At 41.4% G+C, this 26,480-nt stretch overlaps 1 protein-coding gene across 1 annotated transcript in view; it reads right to left on the bottom strand.

Moving 5' to 3' along the window:
- FBN2 (fibrillin 2) overlaps positions 1–26,480 on the bottom strand; it is a 239,399-nt gene that overhangs the window by 28,229 nt on the left and 184,690 nt on the right. Inside the window, exons 36-55 of the mRNA XM_026507878.4 lie at positions 26,061–26,183; positions 22,173–22,334; positions 21,396–21,464; positions 20,860–20,985; positions 18,736–18,861; positions 17,992–18,144; positions 15,494–15,562; positions 14,489–14,614; positions 14,180–14,305; positions 13,617–13,742; positions 11,694–11,810; positions 9,738–9,866; positions 9,178–9,297; positions 6,290–6,415; positions 5,446–5,598; positions 4,178–4,243; positions 3,757–3,882; positions 3,086–3,205; positions 1,960–2,082; positions 1,108–1,239 (exon numbers count right to left, since the gene is read on the bottom strand). Coding sequence (XP_026363663.2) covers positions 1,108–1,239; positions 1,960–2,082; positions 3,086–3,205; positions 3,757–3,882; positions 4,178–4,243; positions 5,446–5,598; positions 6,290–6,415; positions 9,178–9,297; positions 9,738–9,866; positions 11,694–11,810; positions 13,617–13,742; positions 14,180–14,305; positions 14,489–14,614; positions 15,494–15,562; positions 17,992–18,144; positions 18,736–18,861; positions 20,860–20,985; positions 21,396–21,464; positions 22,173–22,334; positions 26,061–26,183 — 2,418 coding nt within the window. The remainder of the gene's footprint in view (positions 1–1,107; positions 1,240–1,959; positions 2,083–3,085; positions 3,206–3,756; positions 3,883–4,177; positions 4,244–5,445; positions 5,599–6,289; positions 6,416–9,177; positions 9,298–9,737; positions 9,867–11,693; positions 11,811–13,616; positions 13,743–14,179; positions 14,306–14,488; positions 14,615–15,493; positions 15,563–17,991; positions 18,145–18,735; positions 18,862–20,859; positions 20,986–21,395; positions 21,465–22,172; positions 22,335–26,060; positions 26,184–26,480) is intronic.

The raw sequence follows: 26,480 nt of genomic DNA on the forward strand, positions 1-26,480 counted from the left end.
TCACTGTCTTCCTGTGATGGGCATTTGAGTTGTTTCCTAGTCTTTTTTTTTTTTTTTTGGTAGTTACTATGAACAAAGTTGTAGTGAATATCCTTGTTATCTCTCTTCCTGTGTTAGATTTACTTTTTCAAACAGCTTTTTTGAGCAGATATAATTTACTTACTGTAACGTCTGCATGTCTTAAACACATAAGCCAGTGATTTTTAGTAAGTTACAGAGTTGTGCGGTCATCACCACAGTCCACTTTTAGAAGTTTCCATCTCCCAAAGAGATCCCTAATGTCCTTTTGCAGCCACTCTACATTTTGGCTTCTAGCACCAGGCAATCACTGATAGATTCGTTTTTAAGAAATCTTATTTTGTGATTTTTTTTTCAAAAATAAGAAATTATTCACTATCTTCAAATGTCCCTCCAAATAGCACCACCATTTTTGAGGGACTGGAGGCTAGGACTATAAGATTCTTAATTCAAGGAGGGGGAGCCATCTCCTCTCAAGGAGGAGGAAGACTGTGGACTGCACTGTCCCCGGTGATAGCACCTTGGGGAAGAAGTGCTGAGATAAATGGGCCAGGCGGCCGCAGCCACTGTATGTGACAGGGGACTGTGACATGCACCATAAAACCCGAACATTTTAAACTCCAGAAGACACCTTAGAGATCTGGCCCCACCTCCTCCCTTTACACATGAATTAACTGAGGTCCAAGTATGTTACAAACAATATGGCCAAGTCACAGCGCCATCCAGCCTGTGACACGCCTCTGGAGATGATCTGCCTCTTCCTCTCCTCGTTGATGGAATGATCCAAAAACCAAGAACACGCACTCATACTTTTACTTTGCTAAACAAGCAGAATTGTCTCAAGCAGTTGTCCTATACTTCTCAATTAAGTGCTTTCGATTTACAGGACACAGGCTTCCCTGGGACTGCACCATCCAAACCTCATTCTACCGGCATGGCCCCTGAGATGGAAGAAATCCAGCTATAGCACAGCCTTGAAAGAGCTAGGAGAAGAGTGGGCTGGAAGTGAGGATGGTTTGGGAATAGTGCTGTAACTCTGTGTTGAGGTAGGCAACTCAACTGAGCAGAGCCCGCCCCGCGAAGCCTTACCGACACAGCCCTCTCCGTCCGGCCGTCGGGCCATCCCGGGCGGGCAGACGCACATGAAGGTGCCGATCACGTTCTTGCACATCATGCCTCTGGACTCACAGTCATGGAGCCCTTCGGCACATTCATCCAGATCTAGAAAAGATTTTTAATAGGACAACAAAATTCTCAGGAGCAGGCTACTGTTCCAAATGTTCAAGTCTTAGTTTTGGTTTTCTGGTTCTTAAAACGTTACTGTGTGACAGGGAAAGGAGGAGCCATGTCTCTTCCAACTCTTGACTATATTCTAGATTTATTAAAGTTTCGGCATTGGTCCTAATGACAAGAAGTTTAGGAAAGAACTGAATGGGAAGTCATGAGCGAGGGAGATAAACCATGAGAGACTCTGAACTATAAGAAACAAACTGTGAGGGTTGCTGGAGGGGAGGGGGGTGGGGGGATGGGGTAACTGGGTGATGGGCATTAAGGAGGGCATGTGATGTGATGAGCACTGGGTGTTATACATAACTGATGAATTACTGAACACTGCATCTGAAACTAATGACGTACTATATAATTGGCTAACTGAATTTAAATTTTAAAAAATGTAGTTAAGAAAAAAAAAAAGTTCAGGAAAGGACAATCTTTGCTTTAGTAAGAGCCCAAGAGTGTGACAATGGTGGGCCCTTCAGCCCATCTTATCTGTGACTTGCTCGGGCAGACCATCTAGATGTGGGACTCTACCAGCAAAATGTTGTCAGATACATGGCTGTAAACTCTAGAAGAAGACAGTGGAGAACTATAAAATCATTAAAATACATTCCCAGTGTGGCAAATAAAATGTTAACTGTTCTCTTGTCTTGTCCGTGGCCTTACCTTTGCACATCTTCTGGTCTTCCCTGAGGGCGTAGCCGATCGGGCACGTGCATTCATAGGACCCGAAGGTGTTCATGCAGCGGAAGGCACAAAGCAGCGGGTTCTGGGCACACTCATTGATATCTGATCAAGGAGACAGGCAGGCATGTACTGAGCGTACAGTTTTAAGTGCTTGTTTACACGACACTGATGTATTTACTCGGCTGTCATGGAGAAAGCAGTAAGATAACAGAACTCCCACTACTGGTACGGACAAGTGGGTACCTAATAAACTCATCCTCCAACAAATAACAACTATGAACTCTGAAAAAAAAAAATACAAAAACAACTGCCTGAAGTAGTTTCTAGTGATGGGTTGAAACTCAGCAAACAACAAGCAAGTAATAAGTTCCTAGGTTTTTTCTTTGTTTATTTTGTTATTCTGAAATTACCCTGTGCATGGCCATAGTCCTGGCAGCAGCAGCACCCGGAAGCTAAATCTTCAATGGAAACTTCCCAAGCTTCTATCCAGAGCAGTCAGGGGAGGGAGCTAGGGGCAACCAAGGCTGCTCAAGAGTGAGGGGGAACCCCAGATAGGAGAAGGCCAGAGATGGAGACACACTATTTTTTGTTTTTTTGCATAAAAGCCCAAGTTGCTGACTTAACCATGCATGTGTGGGGCAAAATCAAAGAAGCTAGCCACACTGGGGCTTATAGAACAAACTGAAATCAGAACCACTGTCTTCCACAGGCCTGACACTCTGCTTTTATGTTCATCCAGGTTAACTGCCTGCTAAGACAAAAGCATCAACGTTCTTAGAAGTAGTACAACTGATTCCAGAAGAAATCACTCACAACATCCATGGTATAATCCCAAATTAACCAAAATGCCGAGGGGCCAAGAAAACAGGATGCCAACTTCAAGTGAAAAGTACCACCACAGATGCCAACTCCGAGGTGACTGAGAGGCTGGAACTATCAGACAAGGGCTTTACGGCAGTCACTGTAACTATGCTCACCGGGTAAAGGAAGAGATATTTGTGATGAACATTGTCATCAGTAGAATATCAAAGCAATAGAAGTAAAAGCTGAGACATTAAAAAAAACACTTTCTATAGAAATGATATTTAAGAAAAGTATTACTTGCCTTCACAATTCATCATGGGCCCTGGCTCAAAGCCTTCATTGCAGTTGCATTCAAAACTTCCAATAACATTGGTGCATGTCCCATTCCCACATGGGTTGCCGATCGAACATTCGTCAGTGTCTGAGAAAAGAGGAGTAAGAAAGTGCCAAACGATTTGCAGAGTTTTAGTTTAATATGCGGATGCCCATGAATATCCGTCTGGCTGTCACACAACTACAGGATCTCTACAGGGCATGCCTGACTCTACACTCCTTGGCCTTGGCTGGCTGGTCGGCCTTGATTCAGTGCACGGGAGCCCAAAGGATCAAGTGTGCCAAGCTCTGAGTCCCCAGACAGCCATGTTTTCCCTAAAAGTCACAAACCCAAGAGCTACAAGAGCAGGTACGGAAAGTCCTAACGTAAAATGGACATCTTTCCCATCACTGGTTTTGGCAACTGTCAAGCTCTAGGGTAGGCACACCAGAGTCTGTATATTTGGCTGAAGGCAGAGGTTGGGCAACTCTCTCCATATTCACATAAACCAGACCTACTGGAAAATATAAGATGGGAGAAGAAAAAGCAGTTACTAGCTACTGATACTGGCTCTGTAACTCCTACCACCACCCAGGGTGCCTGGAATATTAGAACCAGAATAGAACTTTCCAAGTGTGTAACGTGGAGGCAGCACTCACCCACACAGCGTACTCCAGTGTAATCCAGGTTGTAACCCATTGGGCATTCACAGCGAAAAGACCCGTCTGTATTGATACACTGACCGTTTGAACAAATGCCTGGGCTCTCAAGGCATTCGTTGACATCTAAAATAAAGAATTATCCATAAACTTCCTCAATATAAAAAGATATGTCAAAACTGTATCTATTCAACAGAGACTTAAAATTTATAAAACATGTGAACATTCCTTTTACCAGATAAATATGTATTGTATTTCGCATACAGTGTAGTCTCGTGATAAATATAACGCATGTTATATATAATACTGTATATATGTTAAAAATATACCATACGTTTTGTAGTAAAATATGACTTAAAGAATGTACAATAATTTACTTATATAGAAAAAGATCATAGGAATAAAATACATCAAACCACACCTTCACGAGTATCATGAAGACTCGGAACCGTCCCGTGGCCGTAAGGACACAAGTCCTGGAAGGCAACTATAGAGAGGAACACAAACTCCCCGTTACTGAAGGGTCTCAGCTATCGGAGAACTTCAGAACTGATTAATGGTATACGTGAAATTAGACTTATTTTTCATGTACAAAACTGCTTTTTAACAAGAGTCTTATTTTACTTTTATGGTTTCCTTCAAAAGCAACACTGCGTCTATTCAGAGAAGGTCACCCAAGCTTGCCCAGCGCCTTCCGGGGTGTCGCCTATCAAGGGCTTCTGGTTCTGTCTGTTTACTCATTTTTTTTTAAGTGATATATATATATTTTTTAAAGATTTTGTTTATTTATATATTTATTTGACAGAGAGAGACAGCCAGCGAGAGAGGGAACACAGTGGACGGAGTGGGAGAGGAAGAAGCAGGCTCCCAGCGGAGGAGCCTGATGTGAGGCTCGATCCCAGAACGCCGGGATCACGCCTTGAGCCAAAGGCAGACGCTTAATGACTGCACCACCCAGGCGCCCCTGTTTACTCACTTAATGCGGAGCGGCCAGAGCCCCTCTGCCTGGACACACGGGCGCTACCTCTGACCTAGAGAGCAAGCCAGGTCCGAGCCTGCTGGGAAGCACCCTGCACCTCTGCTGCAGGAACCTAAGACCTGGGAGGCTCTCGGTCTCATACTGCAAATGGCCCTTGTGCTGACTCAGCTCCTGATCATTTATGTAAGATTCTGAGAGCGGCAGCCCAGGATCTGATCCCCATGTGGGACTTTTACAGCAGTTGGGAATATAATTTTCATCCCCTCCTTGCATCTCCTGCCCTGCATCTCTCAAATTCATTCCTTTCTTTTGTTTTTTGTTTCTTTGTTTTTAAAGATTTTATTTATTTATTGGACAGGGAGAGACACAGTGAGAGAGGGAACACCAGCAGGGGGAGTGGGAGAGGGAGAAGCAGGCTTCCCGCAGAGCGGGCTCACCTGAGCCAAGGGCAGACACAATGACTGAGCCACCCAGCACCTCTCAAATTCATTCCTTTGAAAGCAAACACTACTAACCTCGGCCGGGGGAGGGGGGATGAAGTAACGGGAGGAACTCTACCTGCTCTCACAGGTGCTGCATGATCAAGTGGAGACAGAGTCCCTCAGATGAGGGTGTGCAGGGAACTTTACAGTTTATACGTGAGGGAGGAATTTCACTTTCAAAACACAGTTAAACCTGCGCAAAGCAGTATTCTGCGTGGTGGCTCTCACCTTCGTCATCTTTGGGGCACAGCTCACAGGGGTCCCCCCAGCCCTCTCCCGGCATTTTACTGCAGCAGCATTTGGCCTTGGTGGTGTTGAAAGCTTTGGGTACGGAACACTTTCCATTTTCAAAGTTCGTGAAGCAGAAGCTCTGGCGGGTATCTAGTCAAGAAAGCAAACATCACAGGCCTCCTTACTGGTCATGGAGAAGGACAGAATACTCTGTGTCTAACTGTTTCTGACGGAACATTTCTCATCGGCTGAACACAGGAGGCAGATTAGATTCGCAGCTGAAAGACAGGTCTGGAAAACCTCCGTGGCCAGTTTCACGTGCCCATTTACACTGGCCTGTCTATAAAGTTTGTTGTAATTATTTAAAATGTTTAAAATGGTTTTATAATGCCCCTAGGAAACTTGAGAAATTATGCTCGGTTTTAAAATGATTTCCGTATCTCTTCTTCTACTGTTACACGATAGCCTAACAAAAACATTCTACGTAACTTTCGGTAAATCCATTCACATTAAAAACAAGTCATACACCAGTGTGTATGTAGTACAAAAAAATCTATACCAACAACAAATGAACAGTGAAGCAATAATAATAATAATAATAATAATAAGTGAATAAAAATACTAATTTTTCAGTATGACATTAAAAAATGTGGAAACAAAGCCAAAAATTCAAAGTACCTTAAAAAGTGTCTGGCGCAGAGTTTTGAGACCTATATTTTTAACTTACACGTACCTGCTGCAGACATGTGCTTTGTAGTGACCACCACTCGCATGAGGGTTTACTGCCTAGCTGTCAAGCTCCTAAGGGCAAATGCGGACAGAGAAGGCGTTCACAGCTTACCAAAGCACCTGCGTCCATTATCAGACAGCACGAAGCCAGGGGGGCAGCTGCACTGGAAGCCCCCAGGAGTGTTGGTGCAGGAGCCAAAGAGACAGATGTTGGGATCTTCGTCACATTCATTTATATCTGGACAAGAGCAGGAGAATGTATTCATTTAACAAAATCAATATACTGTTCAGTCTTTAAAATAAAGTTTGTCCTATAACAATCTGCCAGCCACAGATTATTTAATATGAAATGAGAGTACATAATGTGTGTGTATAGCAACTTCTATAAAAGTAAACTATTATCGCTTCCAAAGTCAAAGATTATATCCAGTTCCCATCAACCATACAGCCCAGACAGACACCCAGGCAGAACCCCAGCTCCCTGCAACTCATCCCTGGGGGTGTGTGTGTCCACCTGCTTACCCCACGGGACCAACTCAATATCCGACAGGCGTCACAGCCTCAACGGGTCTCCCTCTCTGATGCTCCTCTCCGCCATCCAGCTTAAGATCCTGGACTTGATTTCTCCCCCTGACTCCAGATGCCCGAAGCATGTGACCTGGCACTTCCACCTCCTCTGGGCTTTCGAACTCAACCTCACCTGCTCCGGGAATACCATAAATCTCCTAATGGACTGCACGTCCCCTTGTCCCCTCACACTGCCACCAGGCTTTCTAAAACACACATCTACTTGAGACTCTGTGCCTATGGAGCCAGGGGGACTCAGACATGGTTTGAGAATTTCATCATTTCCACCTCACCCCAGAAAGGTTCCTTCAAATAAGTATGGATTCCTACCAGTGATATCTGTTTTTTTTTTTTTTTTTTTGGTTTTTTTTTTTTTTTATCATCGGAAGTGCTTATTTGGTGAGTTATTTTGCCAGAGTGAGGAAATATTACACAGTTCCGGCCACATTAGAATGTCAGTTCCACAAGGACAGGACACATCTGTCCCGGTCACTGCCGCACTGCTCAGGCTAGCACGGTGTCAGGCACATACTATATTTTCCATTTATATTTGTAGAATTTTTGTGAGTCATACCGTACCCTTTCTTTAAAACAAAACAAACCCTGCCGTGTTCCACACTGTCTGCGGGACTGAGTTCAATCTTCTGAGCTGGCCACTCATGGCCCCTTACCACACTCTGGTTGCCTGCATTCTCCAGTGGCCTCCTCTGTCCTGTCCCTTTGATTAGTCAATTCCTGTCCAACGTTTAGGAGCCACCTCAAATGTCACCAGTCCTTTGTGATGAGCTTTCTTGACTTGCCGTCTTTTGACCACCATCATCACAGCTTCACCCTGTGCTCCCACAGTCTGAACCCACCTCTGGCACGACATCTGTCACACTGGATTCCAAGGATGTCTTTACAAGGCAGGTTTACTTACAAAATAGGTCTTTTCTTTTATGCAGTAGGTTACCTAAAGGCACGGACTGTATCTTTTTGGATTCCTAGCACCTAAAAGGTGCCAATCGTTCACTGTAACACACTGAAAGGTGTAATGAATTTGTGTGAGTGTGTACATGTGTGATACGTGTATGTTTGTGTAAGTGCTGTATAGTCATGTTAGGCATTTCATCTGGATAAAACTGGTAGAAAAGATTCCAGTCTGAAGAAAATAGTCTTACAGTGAAGTTAAGTGTTAAAGATCATTTTTTTCAGACATGCAAAATAGGAATGTTGCTAATGATGGATAAGGAAAAAAATACTTCTGCAGTTGACTGAAAGGTTACTGAATCACAGATTTTTTTTTCACTGAGAGAAAAGGTAGCTGAGCCTTTCTGATACAGAGAAGTGCATGTATGTCTTTCCCTTCTAATGGCTGACACACTGCTACTGTCATTGTTCCATAAAGGGATGGACTACAGGGGTAAAGAACTGAGATTAAATAGAGAATAAAGAAAATGAAAGAAAGAAAGGATCTTTTACTATTCAAGAAAGTTGTTATTAAGATGCTTCTAGTCTCTATTATTTTTTAAGGATTAAAAACACCAAACAGTTTTACAATGCACTCACTACAAGAGATCAAGAAAGGGAAAAGATATAAAGACCAAACTGGAATGACTTGGGGTATCCATTATATGAAATCATATGGTCTGAAAATAATTAAGTTTGATGAAGTAAACGGTCTCCTTCACTTCTGTCTATCAGCATCCCTGGAAAGCGAACAGTAGAGCTACACAGAACTTTTTTATTTTAATTGGATAACTCAAAGGCAAAAAACCCCTCAGCAATCATTTCATGTTAGAAGAATCACACTAAGATGGTGCTTCTGAATTTCAACAAGACTGTAAAAAATAATTTGTATAAAAGTGAAATTAAGTAACTGCAAAAAGGTCAGCCTTCATCATGTTCACCAGGCAATTCTGGGACCCACTTTTGATGTGGTTACAGCGTTCTTGCATGCTGGAGGAGTTTCAGCAGAAAAACATCTGTTATGACAAATGGATTAATATTTTCTGTTTTGACATGAGGCCTTCCTAAGGAAAAAAATGTCTCAACAGCATGGTCAAGATTTTCTGCTCCACATTTCTAGGACTCTAGACACCTTTAATAGCTGTTTTAAAGTTGGTTGCCAAAGATTACAATTTTTGTAGACTCTCTTTAAATTCCGTAGAAAGTCTCTGTTGACATTTGGAAAAAAGATTAGAGTGCACTGAAAATTCTTTGACTGGTATAACGTTTCTGTTAATGAAAAACCCCACGTCCCTAACTGCTTTGTTCCCACCACTCCACCTTCACATCGATTCTGATGGTTCAGCAAAGCACATGTTGGCAGCTCTGTGCTGAATCCTGGGGTCGGCCTGCTTGCCGTGGTTTGGGTTCAGTACCCTTCCATAGGGTCTGGACCGGGTCTTAGACTCAACAGCTTGTGGACCTGAGAACAAGTGTTAACCTTACCGATGCAGTTCTCGCTTTTCACTTCGTACCCTGGGGGACAGATGCATCTGAAGGACCCTTCCAGATTCTGACAGGTACCGGGAGAACAAGAGCCAGGGAGAGCGACACACTCGTTAGTATCTTTAAAGAGAAATGAGAGAAAAAATGACTTCACTATGAGGTAACTGTTGCCAAATGATGTTAACATGAATTCAACTTGGTCCCTCTGATCTGTCAGGTCACTACAGACAAAGACGCCCTGAGATACTCTTTTGACATCTTGGGTATTACTCATTTGGCAAGAGCCTGACTTTCCCGATTTGTTTCATCTGTCTCCTTTTATGGTGACATGGATAGCCCCGAGCTCTCTTCCAATAAAAACATTTTGGACAAGTCATTCCCAATTGTTGGTGTATTCCTTATACCCAAATTTCCCATGGTATTTTATATTTTGGTCAAGTGATCAGATGATCAAGTGAAATGTGAGAGAGTTTCCAAGTATGTGTGTGGGGGTGGGGGTGGGGAGTCACATCATTATTTAACAAAACAACACAAAGACTGTTTACTGTGTAGAGAGTTACCTATACAATTCTTGCCATCTGGAGTAAGTTCATAACCTTCATTACATAAACACTTGAAGGAGCCAATTTCATTGAAACACCGTCCATTTCTGCACACCTGACCAAAAAAGGAGCTGCACTCATCTATATCTGTAAGCAAATAGGAATGAGCTTTTCAGAGAGAGCCCTTACATATGTATTGTGTTACCTGTTCCAACGTAAAAGCATATTCACCGGCATGCATTTACAAATACGCGTCACTACAATCCTCATCAACACAGAGAAAAATAGCTCCTACTGGAAGCACTGTGTGACTAATAAGGTCACAGAGATCCCTATTGTATTTCAATGCCAAGTTTTGATATTAATAGAACTCAAATTTATAGCCAGATAAAAACTGAAGGTTTATGGTGAAGCTTTCCATTCTTTTCAAATGAAAAAGATTTCTTTCCCTGGAGACCAGAAGGTGTACAGACTTAACCTGATGGCCTAGTTTGCAGATGACTGTACCTGGAGGTAAGCTAACTATATTCAAAGCACAGATAATGGAGCATATTAAATATAGAAAAATCAATTACGTTAAAAATACTCTAGAAATGCTAACATATATTTTGCTGACAAAATACAGAACTTGAAAGAAAAACATCTTCAGTTTCAGTGAAACTTAGGGTTGGCTGCCTTGGAGTAATTACTCTATTAATTACTGAAGGTTTTTGAAGGCTGTGTTTGGATCAGAGCTGTATTGGTGTCTTTAGTTCTTCCTGGTTGTACAAAGGGTCTGAGAAACTATAGATAAGAACGTGGTAGTTGAAAAAAATGTCCAGTCAGCTCCAAATTTTTTCACAGTGGCAGAATTTGGAAAAAGAAAACAAAACAAAATGGGGGTGCTTGGGTAGCTCAGTTAGTTAAGTATCTGACTCTTGATTTCAGCTCAGGTCATGATCTCAGGGTCGTAAGACTGAGCCCTGCATCGGACTCCGTGCTCATCACAGAGTCTGATTGAAATGCTCTCTCTCCCTCTGCCCCTCCCCCAACTCACGTGCGTGAGCAAACTCTCTCTCTCAAATAAAATAAACAAACAAATAAATACAAAAACAAAAACAAAATTGAGAGGAGCATGTGCTGGTGTAAACCAGAGGTCAGAGGTGGGTCTGAGCTGTGCTGATCCCACAACGGCAGGAAGCTGGAGTCGCCATCACATACCTCACAGGGCCCCGTGTGCGAAGGCATGCTGGCTGTGGGCACTAGCACAGTGCCTCATGCGTGCTAAACCACACATATGGTCAGCATTTGTTTGTCCTTCCTCTTGCCATGTCCTCCACTGACTTAAGCGACCTCCCCTACTCACTATTAATTGTTTTAATCACTGTTGTTTAGGGGCAAATGATAAAATTCTGTACAATGCATAGCAGACACTTTCATTTTCCCCTGAAAATTTATGGTTGTTCAAAATTAAAATCAAGCAGGTTTCTGAGGGCTGATGTGGAGACCTGACCCCTAGTCCACCCTTTCTGTGGGAAGAGGCATCCCTGGTTTCAAAGAAAATGATGTTTCAAGACACAACATGTTTTTAAGTTGGAGACTCTGTCAGCATTTGAATATAAATCAAGAATGCATTATTTGGAATGCTTGGAATAGCACTGAAACAATGACAGGTCTATCTTTGATCTCATTTAAGGGGTAAAAGCCACCCTAAACCATAGAGCAATCCCAGCAGATTTCCCAGCATCTGCATGCCTTTCCCCCCCGCATCGACCGGCTGATGGACAGAAGTACTCTACACAGCAGACTGTCTTGTGATTATTTAAACCAGTACTATGACTTTAGTTAACTGGAAATTAGTCAATGTTATTACATATCTTTCAGCACATATTTGTTTTTTATGATAAAAACACTTGATTTAGTCTTTGGTTTTATTCCTTATTTCAGTATATGGTGTGAACATGAAGTAGTAGCAACAAAGGACTGAGTACTTACCCAGGCAATCATTGTTATGAGTGAGTTCAAACCCTGGGTAGCAGAGACAGTTATAGGATCCAACCGTGTTTTTACAAGTTCCATTTCCACATGGATGCCGCTCACACTCGTCAACATCTACAAAGAAACAGTGGCTCCAAGGAATTCAATTTTTAACTAGAAAAACATAGCTGGTTAAACATTTACATTTTTTAAAAATTACTGACTCACTTAGATTTTCCTCATTCAATACTTAGGAACCTGCATTTATTTCAGGGAAATGAGTATGAAATAGAGAAAACTCTAAAACTGTAAGACGAAGTGCTGCTGAGTGACTTATAGGCTCGTATAATACTCAGAGCTCAGCTAAGCAAGCATTCCCTTGGCGTGCATGTTTTAATGAATGGGTCTGCTTGTCAGTTGTAAGGAAACCAATCGTTTGCAACACTAAACAATTTGTTCTATTCAACCATTATCAACACCACTCCCTCAGAAATTTACACACCTTACTTTGATCAGTACAACAAAGGCAAATTTTAGTTTCCTGAATTTTATAAATAGAATCCAAATTGAAGAAGTCTACTAGAACTCAGTATTATTAGCCCTCCAAAAATGGAATTAAAAGTGTGTTTAGAAAGGTCACCCTCACATGAGAGAACAGATTCCCTAGACAATGAATTCTAGGCTGTTGAAACTCTTCTATGCAAAAAAGGGTACTGTTCCTTAGGAAGAAAGCTTTGTTTAAGAGAGAGATTATCAAGAGGTCTCACTGACTTTTACCATCGACAAATTATTAGGCTTGAGGGCATGTTTTCTCCATACGAATTTCTGAATTAAATCTCAAATATTTTTTTTTAGCAAATCATGTTCTCTTTCACAGAGTACAGCCAGGAGAAGCATGTATGAGCAAGCATTCTTAGAAAGTTCATGCAAAGAGGGCTAGATCCTCTATCTGTCCTTCGTACAAGCCTCCCCTAGAGAGTTTTCCCACCACCATGGCTGAGGTCCAAAGGGGAGCTCTTAGGAGGCAGCAGATGAACAGAGACGTTCTCTGCGTGGTCCTTGTGGTACGGATGGCTCATAAAGGAAACCGGTCCTGTGGTCCTGGAATCTGACTTTACTGTTCATACAGGTAGTATCTTCAACACCAAAATAGTAGATGCACAAGTTCAGCTTTTACTAAACTGAGGATGTGTTACTTATAAATACCCAAGTTTTAAATTTAATTCTCCTCTTTTAAGTGCAATGCATGGAGAACTCTTTTGGCTTAGCTACAGCCTGCTGTTGACATCAGACTGAAGGAGTTATGCTGAGTTCCAAGGTTGGGCTCCAAGGTGGCCAGCCCATCTGCCTTTGAAATCTCCTCACGTGTCAGCTCAGCAAGCACTTACTGAACACTATCACTGCTCAGACAACCATTACACGAGCGACTGGGACATTTTAAAGAGTTTTGCTACATTTGCTTCTAAACATGTAAGGAGTTAAAACAAAAAAGCAGCTGGTAAGTCCCATGTATTCTGTGACTTGGGGAGAAAGTGTATAAATATATGTATATGTGTGTCTAAATATTTATTTCAATACTATTGCTCTTACTACTACTACTCCCTTGCATTCTTGCGGCTGGACAGGTTTTCTCGAGTGGGAACAGAGAAGGGGAAAGGGCAGCTGGTGACTGTGGTGACTTCCACAGAACCGTGAGTGTCCCAGAGTGCATGAGAAGCGTGTGAAAGGCATCTGAGCAAAAAGGTTGAAACAGTGAACCAAAGAATATACTGTGGTGTGTCCCTGCTCACAAATTTTACACTGAATAAAGGCATGAGCTAACTTTTTGCGAGACTGTTTCTGACAAGAGACGTGGTAGTTAGTCACAGCAAGGGGGCGACCCATAAGCTCTCTTGGAGTCTCAGTTCCCTGCACTCCTGGAACTAACGTCCTCCCTCTTACCCATGCACATAGTCTGGTCCTGGGAAGCCTTAAAGCCATTGTGGCAGATGCACTGGTAACTTCCTTGCAAATCAACACACAGGCCATGACTGCAAACATTAGGAATTTCTAAACATTCGTTGCGATCTAAAACAGAAAATAAAACACATGTTACACATATCTGATTTTCATTAAGATTCCTTCATTTTTCTCACAGGCCTGTTTCTAAAGCCTGCTATTAATTATTACAGACAGGCTGAAAATGAACCATAACAACAGCTGAATCAAAAGAAGCGAGGCTTGAAAATATCCAAGACTTAAAAAAAAAAAATTGGGCCATTTTTCTATGCTGATTGGTATCTCGAAGATACTATTTTATTTTAGGTCTAATCCTAGGAGAATCCATTGAAGGGATTTCTTTTTTCCTAACAAGTTAATCTAAAATATATGGTGAAACAGACTCAAGAGGAATGAAAAGATTTACTCGGAAACTCTTGTCCAAATTCTGAGAATAGATTTTGCTAGGAAAGCATGGCCAACTGCTCGGTGGAGGGACGGGGAGAAGGCGGCGCGCGGCCTCTCACCTACGCAGGCTCCGTTGGGGGAGAGCTTGAAGCCGGCCGCACACTCGCAGCGGTAGCTGCCCGGGCTGTTGAGGCAGTCCGCGTGCCGCTGACACAGGCTGTCGCCGTTGCTGCACTCGTCGATGTCTGCAAGAGCAAGTCCACTGTAACAATTCCCTTATTGTGTTAGTACTGCCTTCCCTCCACCAGTGTGGCGACCCGCTCCTCAATGCTGTAGAACTGTACTCCCGTACCAATCGGGAGACCGTCAAAAACCCACTTGTGTCCCCCGAACTCGTCTGGCTGGGGCTCACGCATGGTTCAGATTACCTTCGCAGACCAGGAGCAGGTCATTGTAACTGAAGCCCGTGGGGCATTCACAACGGAAACTGCCAATCTGGTTGATGCACACGCCGTTTGCACATATGCCTGGGATCTCTTTACACTCATCAATGTCTGAAAGTGAACAGATTCGGTCACATGGACGCAGTTCTGCTTATTTACCACAAAAAACTTTGACAATGCTACATGTATGCTGGAATGAAAATACACACTCAGCATCACAAGAATAAATTCTAGAGTGGTATGATTGCTTTTTTGGTTTATGAAAGCATACAGGCCATAAGATAGACTACTTTTCTTTGAATAGTGTTGTAGCTGATCCAATATACCAAGGGATTTTAGTGTCAATGTAGCAAATAAACTTCCTAAGGAATCAAGCTTCTGCTTCAAGTTATGCTTCAGGCTCCCCTAATGGCTGCTACTCACCTAACGAAGAAAGCTAAGTTTTCTTAATTTTATGAACTTTGTTACAGATGCATTGACAATGGAGACTTAAAATTATATTACTAACTTAATCTCTGAGGAAGAAAAGTAGAATAAACAACAGAAAGTACATCCAGATGAAAATGATCAGTATAACTAATAATTCTGCAAATTCCTAAGTAGAAAGGGACACTGCAACAATACACCAAAAATGTAAATATATAGCTACAAAAAAAAGCCACTAAAGGGTACAATAAAGTGGACTATTTTGAGTCACGTAATACAATATTAAAGAGGAGGAAAACTAAGGTTTAAGCTTGATATGTAGGAAATCTTGAGATAGTCCGTTGTACATCATAACCCGATCACCAAAGTATGCTGACAGAGTACCATCCTTATTAACACTTGGGGAGAGTCTGTAAATGTGTTAGTTCTTTCTTGCCTAACTATATTAGATCAGAATCCAGATTATTGTATTTTATGGCACTTTAAACTTTAAAAACGCCGAAGAGACTTTTACACAATTTCTACCTTTATGTATTAAGATAAACATAATCTGGAAAAACTTACCAACAGCTTTTCCGGTGTGAATGTCAAAGGTGAATCCAGGGATATTTCCACATATGGTTTTAAAGTCAGCTTTAAAATATAAATGAAGCAAATACACTCTTAAAATTCTCAAACTCCTTTCAAATAACATTTTGCATAAGTATTATTTGCACTGACAAATATATTTTATACTACTCACAACCGGATATTTTAATTTCAGTTGTATTTATTTGGTAATAGTACCAGCTTCTGTCAGAAGTAGATTTTAGACATTCTTTACCATTGTTATCATCACTAACTTTTTAATGCTCTTACAAGTAAATCATTACAAGTTTCAAAATATCTACTGAAGGCATTTTAATTCTTTTGTTCTTTGGATACGCGTGTCTTTAACAATGATCCAGTTTCTACACATTGAAAAACCAGGTTAGAGTACAAGTTTAAAAAGGGATTATAAATTGCACAAAGGCAGAGGCAAGCAAAAACAGTTGTCGTAGTGCGAAACAGATGAAAAATGAATGAATGAGACATGAATTTTGTCTCATCTTTTTTTTTTTTAAAGATTTTATTTATTTATTCGACAGAGATAGAGACAGCCAGCGAGAGAGGGAACACAAGCAGGGGGAGTGGGAGAGGAAGAAGCAGGCCCACAGCAGAGGAGCCTGACGTGGGGCTCGATCCCGCAACGCCGGGATCACGCCCTGAGCCGAAGGCAGACGCTCAACCGCTGTGCCACCCAGGCGCCCCTTTGTCTCATCTTTTTAAACGTAAAAATGTCTATTTTGCTGGAATGTGAAATTTGAGGCATCAGAAATAATGCATAATGGTATAAAACAGATATTCCTATCACATAATTCAGCAAACTAATAGAAATTTAAGAGAATTTTCCTTTTTAAGAAGTAGATTCCTTCTGATGCCCACGGTGACACACGTGAGTACAGCTCCTGAAAACAGTGTTAGGTAAAACACAGAGTGCAGACCGTATGTGACGTGCTATCAGGGAGGGACTGCGTACTTCACCCAGCAAAGCTCACTGAGCGTCCACAACATAGACTGGCACACTCAGATGCTCAATTCTGCAGTCTCCAATAGCTTGGCAATGCAGAAGTTGTGATTTATAGGGATCCCCTCATTTACTGCATAACCATATTAGTTACTGTCATTTTTAATCTACATACAAGGAATCAGGTTCAGAGAGGAAAAATCATCTACATAAGATCAGATAGTTAAGTGGCAGAACTTCAATATAACTACAAACCTGTCCTCCTCTTAAACCTAAGCCCTTTACTTCCTCTTACAAAAAGTGATGTTTAGGGGAGCCTGGGTGGCTCAGTCAGGTAGGTGTTCAACTCTTGATTTTGGCTCATGTCATGATCTCAGGGTCATGGGATCAAGCCCCACATTGGGCTCCCTGCTCAGTGCGGAGTTTGCTTCTCTCCCTCTCCTGCTGGCCCTCCCCCTGTTCATGCTCTCCGTCTCCCTCTCTCTCTAAAAAAAAAAAAAAAAAGAAAGTGCTATTTAATTCCCTAACCCAGTGATCTTCAACTTCCAACTGACGGGAGTTCTTGCAGAATCGTAAAAATGTTTCCATTTGTTTTTTCGGAGCACAGCTATGGTAAGTTAGTTACGAAAATCCATTTGTCCACTGAATTAGAGCCAGCGAGAAAGGCTCCATAGGGCAGTTTTCATGTTTTTCCTTATTTTCATTTCATTACCTCATTACTTATATCATCACATTTGAATCAATATATCCTAAGCAATGTCTGGCAACAAATGCATAACGATTGTTTCTCATCATTTGTCCCATTGGTGCGACACTTAGATTCTACAGCTATTGAAAGTAACTCTCCACACCATTAATGAACCTGAACAGGCAACAGCTTTAGGACATTTATTTTTTTGTTCTTGTAGCTATTATCTTTTTGTTTTTCTTTCAAAAGAATCTGTGCTTGTGAGAAAAATCTTACCATGTACAGACCAGTTTTATTTTCTGTCTAAAAATTTCAGATAAGTTTGGGGAGAAAAGGATGTATAACAAACATGCTGGCAATAGGCTGTTTTCATGTGAAGTCTGCTCATCAAATCCATTTTTTGCATATTTTTCAAGACAGGAACCAAAACAGTACTTACTGAATTTGATGGACTTGAAATTACCACAGGTTTTAAATCAAAATATGACACCTTCCCAGTCAAGCACAGTGACACATGACAGATGCTCAGTAAACAGCTGCTCGATGAGTAACTGCGTAACTCACCAGCACACTATAAAATAACGACCTTCGGCGGACCAGCACTCTGAACGTTCACTCTTTAGCAGTGGGGCTTATTTTCAGGATGCAGATTCCTCCTCAAAAGATATCTCAGAAATTAGCATCTGAATCCCGAAAAGGGCCACTTGGGACACGGAGTCGTATGACGCCCTTGGGTATTCTCAGCACTGAACATGTCTGGTTTTAGCACACATTTGCTTTTGCTCAACTGTCACACATACGTGTCAGCAGCCCAGCCTGCGTGCTTACCCGTTCCTGGGGTGGGGCACGGCTCGCACGGTTTGTTCCAGGCTTTGCCCACATTGTACGTGCAGCAGCACATCCTCTTCGTCACATTAAAGGGCAATTCGTTCTCACAAGTGGTTCCATTATAGCTTCGGTAGCAAAAGCTTTTCCTCATGTCTACGTAACGGAAAACAAGCCAACCAGTCAGAGCGGGAAGAAGCTACTGATGAAGTCCACGCACCTGGAGACACCAGCTTTCTTCTTTAGTAACTCCAGAATATTTCTTGGCCATCTGGAGGCATCTTAACATAATCCTTCAAGTTGAACATAAATCATGCGTTGACTAACCTCGCTCTCTCCTGCTTTCAGATAAGGGGTTTCCATTTATAATTTTCTTGGCAAACAAAACTAACAGATACTTGTTTCTCTACTCAAAGGTATTGATTTAATTTTAAAAGTAATACATATTAAATTTTAAACATTCTCTTATTTGTAAATAATGTTCCCCTGATGTGAATGGAAAACACAAACTCCTTAGGAATAGGTTTAAGTGTCACGTTTGATGATGTTTTGTATCTAAGACTCAAGCTTATGACTGTGGAACTATATATTCAAAGTACAAAAAAAAATGATGCAGAGCCAGAAGTTTATAAGCCTGTGAAATACTTCATCATTCATCAACACTTAGTTTCCAGATTTTCTGAACAATCATTCTGAGACACGAGCGCCCGAGCGCGTGACCTCATCCCAGTCCGAGGCTTCACGTACCCATGCAGTTGTGGCCTCCGTTGACCTGCATGTACTCAGGCGGGCAGATGCAGGTGTAATTTCCCAGCGTGTTGTAGCACGTCCCAGGCCCGCACACACCGGGGTGCGCGAAACACTCATCGATATCTACAACAGGCAAGGAGACCCGTTAAGTCATAAAGCTACTGTTCCATGAATTTATATGATTTAAACTACTAAACAAAACATATGGCTGATTTCCCAAATCCTTATTTAAAAAAAAAAAATTTAGAATTTAAAGCAGTTCTACCGAAAAGACCCCAAAATATGCATTTACATGACACAAAGTATGTCTTTCTTTAAAAAAAAAAGTCCACAATAGCTAAATCGTGGAAGGAACCGAGATGCCCTTCAACAGATGACTGGATTAAGAAGGTGTGGTCCATATATACAATAGAACATTACTCAGCTATCAGAAAGAACGAGTTCTCAACATTTGCTGCAACATGGACAGCACTGGAGGAGATAATGCTGAGTGAAATAAGCAGAGAAAGACAATTATCATATGATTTCTCTCATCTATGGTACATAAGAACTAGGAAGATTGGTAGGGGAAGAAAGGGATAAAGAAGGGGGGGTAATCAGAAGGGGGAATGAACCATGAGAGACTATGGACTCTGAGAAACAAACTGAGGGCTTCAGAGGGGAGGGGGTGGGGGAATGGGATAGACTGGTGATGGGTAGTAAGGAGGGCACGTATTGCATGGTGCACTGGGTGTTATACGCAGCTAATGAATCATCGCACTTTACATCAGAAACCAGGGATGTACTGTATGGTGACTAACATAATATAATAAAAAAAACATTAAAATAAAAAAAAGCCAATATTAAAAAATACAGGTGATCAAAAGAAATTTTTTTCTGAAGTGGCAAAAATAATATGAAAGGCACCCGTATTTTTTTAAATTGAAATTTTACATTCTTCAAATGGAAGCACTTGAAAGCCTGCTGTCCTCTTGTCATTTAAACTCAAGTTTAATGCTGACTTTGAACACAGTTAGGAAAGCCTTTATCCTTTTTGTAAATCTGAGAAGAGTTGTCACACAATGGCACATTAGTTCCGGCTGCACAACTTAGTGATTGGACAAGTTTATACATGATGCTGTGCTCACAAGCGTAGCTACCGTCTGTCGCGTTCCATCGTTATTACCGTATCAGTGACTGTACGCCTTACGCTGGGCCTTTTATCCTGTGACCTCTTCATTCCATCACTGGAAGTCTGTACCTCCCTCTCCCCTTCAGCCCTTGTGCTACTCCCCTCTGGCAACCATCAGTTTGTTCCCTGTAGTTACAGGTCTGATTCTAAGGAAAGCCTTTCTCTGTACAACTCTGTTCAAATTAGTAGCCATTCAGGGATTCTAGAAGGAGCACAGCTGCTGGTTATTCTACTTATTAAATCATATTTCTTCTAGAAACATTTATCTAATGTGTTCTAAAGGGAAGGTCATAATGGAAATAATTCTATTAACATGTTTAATGTTCATTTTCGGAAACACTTATTCATTCATTCCACAAATAAATGCCAACATCCTTCTGTAAGCTAGAACTCACAACTAGAAAGACGACTAAGATGTGGGCCTTGTGTCAAGAAGCCTTGTGTCAAGAAGCCTTGTGTCAAGAAGCTCCCTGGCTAGGGGGAGAGAGGCCCCTAAAAGGATGACTGCTGTGCCACAGGAGAAAGGAGAGGATGGAAGCAAGAAAGGTATCTGCATAATCTTTGAATGTCTTCATACAAAGCTTCCTAACATTTAAAAATTACTGAAAAACAGTAACTGAAGAGTTGCATTGCAGTTTACCTATTTTCTGTATGTAAAATAGAACTCTTATCCATATTTGAACCAATAACTTATTTGATACTGATGTTTTTACACTAACCCAGCTTTCTCCAATTATAATCAGCCCATGCACTCAGAGAAAAATCATAGTAAATTATAGCAGTTAAGCTGTAAATTAATTTATCTATCACCATACAACTGAGCAGCAAGGGTGGGACAAGGTAAAAGCTATGAACCAGGCTAACAGATCCTTTGAAAGAATCTTCTCCTGGCCTGACCGTAACTGTGTTCTAAAGAGTGCTAATAACTTGAAGGTGTCCAAGCAGCTCGCCTTCACAGATGCGGGTTTCCTCGCTGAGGTAGTAGCCTTGTGGGCACTCGCACTGGAAGCTTCCAAAAGTGTTGATGCAGTTTCCACCCTGGCAGAGGCCTGGTAACTCTTGGCATTCATCGATATCTGCAGAAGGAGAGAGAGCTCACTCACAGCAAGTACCGCCATCAAAGACCAGGGTTACTGTTACAGCTCTCCAGTGTGTGATGCTGTATGGCCTGCAGACTTCCAGGCCTTAGGTTTCTTCTGACCATTGATTTTTTTTTGCTTTGTCATGCAAATTTGCTAAAATCTGAGAAGAGTGCTAAAGCAAGCTGGGGATGACAATACAGAGAGTTTCTCTGCAGAGCAATCAGACATCCAATCACTGTCATGGGTCCTATCCAAGTTACAACGTGTTATTCAGCATCCTGGTAACTGACTGTCCCACTGTCATTTTGCAAAATAATCTTGTTTAGGTTGCTCCACACTAACTTTCCTACCAGCTTTTGTCTTTATCTTGTTTAAATCTGGGTGACAATTAGAGGTGCACTCACCTTCTAAGATGATGGTGATGGGGTTGGGTCTGAAGCCCTCACCTCCGGGACACAGTGTGTAATACTCAGCTACAAAACAATGGGAGAGAAGAGAGGTGACGGCAGTTCAGGGGGAGGAGACAATGAAGAAGCATGTTGCAGTTGCCAGACTCAAAACACAATCTAAGAGAAGAGAACTGCATTCTTTAGTGCCCTTTCAAATACATTTAAATGTACATTACATTCTACTTGAAGTAACGTCACTACTTCACAAGTTACACACACATTAGAATAACAAAAACATCTGTTTTTGATTAAAGAAAAAGCTTCAAAAGCAATTTATATTACAACTTTTTTGGCTAGTAAATAAAACCTGACTCAACCATTCCAAAGTTTCATCTGTGTTCGCATCAGAACACACGTTTCAGCTGCAGACATTACACGACTGACCTGCAGAGTACAGCATGTCTATGAACCTGAACTGTAACAATCCCTGAGAAGAGCCAGGAATGGTCTTCCTTTGTGATCCCAAGGAAGACTGGCAGCAGCACCGTTCACACTGGATTGGGGTTAACCATTGTTTTTTCTTTTTATCGTATCATGAAAAACAGTAAAAAGAAAGCATTTCCCATTCCTTTCATATCGAACACTCTGGGTGGGTTCCAGCATCATCACTGAAAGCGTGCAAGGTCACCCTTTTACCCCATGCTGTTGCCCCACCCCCAGCACAAGAAGAAAACAGCAACTAGTCTTCAGCCGCCGCTTTGTTCCCTTCCTCTTCTCCGGCGCTATACTCACTGCTGTTGACAGGGGGGCACGTCTCGCAGGGGTTCCCCCAGGCCTTCCCCAGGGAGCAGCAGCAGGAGGAGCGGCTGACGCCCACCCCGATCTCGGTGTTGCAGGACAGACTCCCGTCTCCTCGAGGCCCGAACTTCAGGTAGCAGTTGCCCACTCGGTTGTCTGCAGAGCAACACAGGACCTTAAACCTGTTCGAGCCTTAGCAAGAATTCCTTTTCAGTGAGAGGCCACGCAAGTGATGAAATTCAGCTTCCACACATTAACGTGAGACATTCATCTTAATCTCCAGCACAAAACAATCTCTTGCTTTAAACATTTTCAAATTGTGTTGTAGGAATTATTAAAGATAGACTTTCCTATATTTAGAAATCCATACAGATCACAGACTAAACAAGATCACGAGAAACTGCTCATTTGGGGAACTTTTGGGCCTTCACTAATAGGAATGTAAGAAATTTTTGTCAGAATCAATCTATAGCATGAGTTTATCAATAATGGAAATAAAATTCCAGATAAGTCTACTTAAAGCTGTGCATCCTATCAAAGAAATATCGACAACCCCATCTCCTTCCTCTCTCCCCCATTATCTGGTTTCATTTCAGTTTGCACAGAGACCTTTGAGAATTTTGGGCAAGGCAGTCAGTAACAATTTTAGAGAGGATACTTAAGATATCAAAGAATTTCAGTCTTTCCCTTGTCTCTATCCATAATTTTCATCTAGATCAATAGTTCCATGACTTTAAATACTGTGCTTTTGCTGAGAACTCTCCAATGTACAGTTCTGTCTTTCATCTCTTCCCCAGAACCCTAGACCATTCTGCCAGTTGCCTGTTTGATTTCTCCCCTTAGAGACCCAACAGTTACTTTAAAGTTAACATATCTAAAATCAAACTCTTGGTACTCCTTCCTCCACATACAAAACCTCCTCACCTCCACTCCTCTCTTGGGTCTTCAGCATTTTCAATAAACACAACTCCATTTTTTTCAGTTGCTCAGGTCCTAAACCTTGGCATCAGTCTTTGACTCCTTATTGTCATCCCGTATTCAATCCAGTAATAAAGTCAGTCACTTCTGTACCTGGAACGTGACCTCTCACTACTGCCTCCATCACCACAACCTGAACCAAGCCACCGCCACCTCTCTCCTGGCCCACTGCAATGGTTCCCTAACTCAACTCTTGACTTCAGGCCTTGACCTGACGACAGCCGACTTTTCCCACCATACCACAGTAATCCTTCAGAAGTACTTCCAACGGCTCACCTTCTCAGTCAGAGTAAAATTTCAAGTCCTAAGTACGGCCTACAGTGTAGTTTTCACACCTGGCAGCACATGAGAATCACTGGGAAAACTTTAAATTTTTTTTTCTCTTTTTTTTTTCCATTTTGTTTTTTGTTGTTGAATCTCAGGTGCAGAGAGATGAGCTAAGTCTCGGTTCTGCTCTTACTAGGTTTGCATTCATTCATGCTTCCTCCTGCCCTCCCTCCCTCTCTCTCTCTTATCCTCGTCCCATACCCAACCATCTGAATGCATTTAATAATCTTTTTGTCTGTGTTCTTGCAAAATGAGTATTTTTGTTTCCATGAGCACATAAATGGTATTTTGTCATAGACGTCATTCCATTTTTATTTATATGCAATTTGTCAATTCTATAGGGTGCCCAATTGTCATTCTTTTTAAATCTATCTCCTCTCCAGAAATGGTTTCTAAGTCCCTGGTACCACAAATAACGTGGCAGTCAATGTCTTTACCCATGTCTGTGTATGGGCCTGTCAGTTCCTTTCTTTGCCGTCTACAGCTAGGGGAGAAACTGCTGGTTCACAGAGTTTCCATATTCTTTGCCCTCAGTATCAGGAAATATAGTCACTATTATTTACCATCTGCATCCAGTGGAACTTTTCAATTTTTTATAATAACTTTGATAAATAATTTATAGGGAAAAAATGCACAGTGAAACAACTTTACTAGAAATTCTAATAACAACTTTTATCATCTCTAATTCAAATTCTTATTCAGGTTTTTTTGGTTTTGGACCAGATTTTCTTGGTTTTGGAGAGATACAAGCCTGAGAAGGTCCTATGAACCTAATTACCTGCCCATCGGCTGCCATGCATGAACCTGAAACATACCCATTTTGTAGAAACTGATTACACATTTCAAACACATCTTTAATAGCTTCTAGCTTATTACTACTTCTTGTTCTTCTTTTTCTTGCATCATTAAAACACAACGTCTGAAGACATTTTTGACAATTGTGACAGCTCCTCATTTTGATGAGAGGACAGCTGTTTGCTCCACAAATAAAAAAAGTTTTCATTTTTAGATTTATCAATTGGATAGTCAGCCCAATGATCTTTCTACATCCCATATTTCCTTTCAATAAGCTTTGTCTAAATACCTGTGCCTTCATCATTAGTCCACTTACGGACCAAATCACTTAAATCCTGGGTATAAAAGAATACAGAGACCTGAGAGGGATGACTCGGGTACTTGCCAAATACTGCATGTTGAGGTTCTTCCTACTGACTAAGAGATGAGAAGACCGTATTTCCTCTGTCTACAGAAGTCTACTATTCACTCACTCTTTGATTCTTGAATTTGAAAAATCTCATCTAGATGTCAGTCTCTGAAGAGTCGCAGCCTGGCATTAGGTTTCTGTGATCAATTTCACCATCACTGTTAGAATCGAGACTGGAGTCTATGTTGTACTCATCTCCTGATCCACCTGACAACTGGGAAATGTTTTTCATGCCCTATTTTCTTCTCTTTCTCCTATGGCCAGAAAGTGAAAACTTCTGAACTCTCAAGTGTGTTCAATACATGCTAAAAGAAGTTTCCAAATATAGTGTCTCCAGTGTTCTTTTACACCTTCTTGGAAGATGATGCCATCCCCTGGGCAACACAGTAGGAAAACTGAAGATTATTGAGATGGTGACTTTTTTTTCACGATTGTGTTAATCCTTCTAGGTGATGGCATGATTTTCCACTTTATTATTTTCATCTTCATTTTTAGCATCATTGGACCTAACTAATGAGTAATGATGAAATAAAACCTAAAATAATGGCAAAAAATTTTAAGACAAAGAGAAAGTAAGATCACTACATCTCATAATGCATCTTAGACTTAGAGGAGGTTCTAATGGGCCATTATGGTATTTGTAAGATAAAGAATGAGTCTCTGTCCTCTGGAAGAACTCTAAGAAAAAAATAAGGCCATGAAATACCACTCCATACAAACAGAACTGCTCTAAAAAGAAACTCAAAACCTAAGTTGATGATATGCTGACAGTTAATCTGGGTACTGTTGTCCAAGAACATTCTCTGCAAGGCTATCCTGATCTCTACTTCTACCATCTACCGGGAGAAGAGGGTTCCTTGAGGTCCATGCTCCTACCAACACTTTACATCATCCAGGTTGGCAAAATTTGCCAGTCTGTTAGGTATAAAGTGATAGTTATACAGTTGTTTTGACTTTTTTCTTATTACTAAAGACTTTGGGCATTTGCTTATTATGTCTGTTCACTTTTGCAGCACTCCCTTTTATCAGCTGCCTGTTTGTAGCCTTCGCTCCAACAAAGTTTTTAAGCAATACTGAGGCCCCAGTGACTCAATTTCTGGGAGTGAAGCAGAATCAGCAGATTTTTACAGCTCCACATGGGATTTTACTGTGCGGCTAGGGTTGAGAGCCACTTTGCCATCTAGGCTATTGCTCCTTCTTTGACGTCTTGAAAGATAAACACAACAAAAGTAACCATGTATATTGGTCATCGGGAGTTTGTTAAGAGAAAGGACTATTTTGTTTTCAAATCAATTGCAGCAAATACTTACCACAGTGCATCACCATGAAAGTGTAAATATTTAACTCTATCAAGTTCTATTTGTTTTACTTACCAACACAACCCACACCAGTGGGGTTCAGCTGGAAATCAGGGGGGCAGTTACACTCGTAGCGACCAGGAGTGTTGACACACAGGCCGTTCACACAGTTTATGGGATCTGCACACTCATCAATATCTAGGAAAAGCATTTAAAATGCCCACATGAACATCTTTACTTTCTCTCTGCATACTGCTGTTCCCAAGAATTTGGTGGAATCTTTGGAAGTTATTAAAGATCTCTGGGAAGTCCTCAGCACAGTGAAATAGAGATCAAATCCTTGTATAGACCTACAACAGGTTCCACAGATCAACCACATGGTATTCAGGATAGTATCATTTAATATCTTTAATAAATGGTAATTAGATGTTGGGATTCAGAGGAAGAAAAAAATGTTACCACCTGCTTAACTAAAATGATGTATGTATTTATGTA

This window comes from Ursus arctos, unplaced genomic scaffold, assembly GCF_023065955.2.
Source record: "Ursus arctos isolate Adak ecotype North America unplaced genomic scaffold, UrsArc2.0 scaffold_5, whole genome shotgun sequence".
NCBI classification, from domain to species: domain Eukaryota; kingdom Metazoa; phylum Chordata; class Mammalia; order Carnivora; family Ursidae; genus Ursus; species Ursus arctos.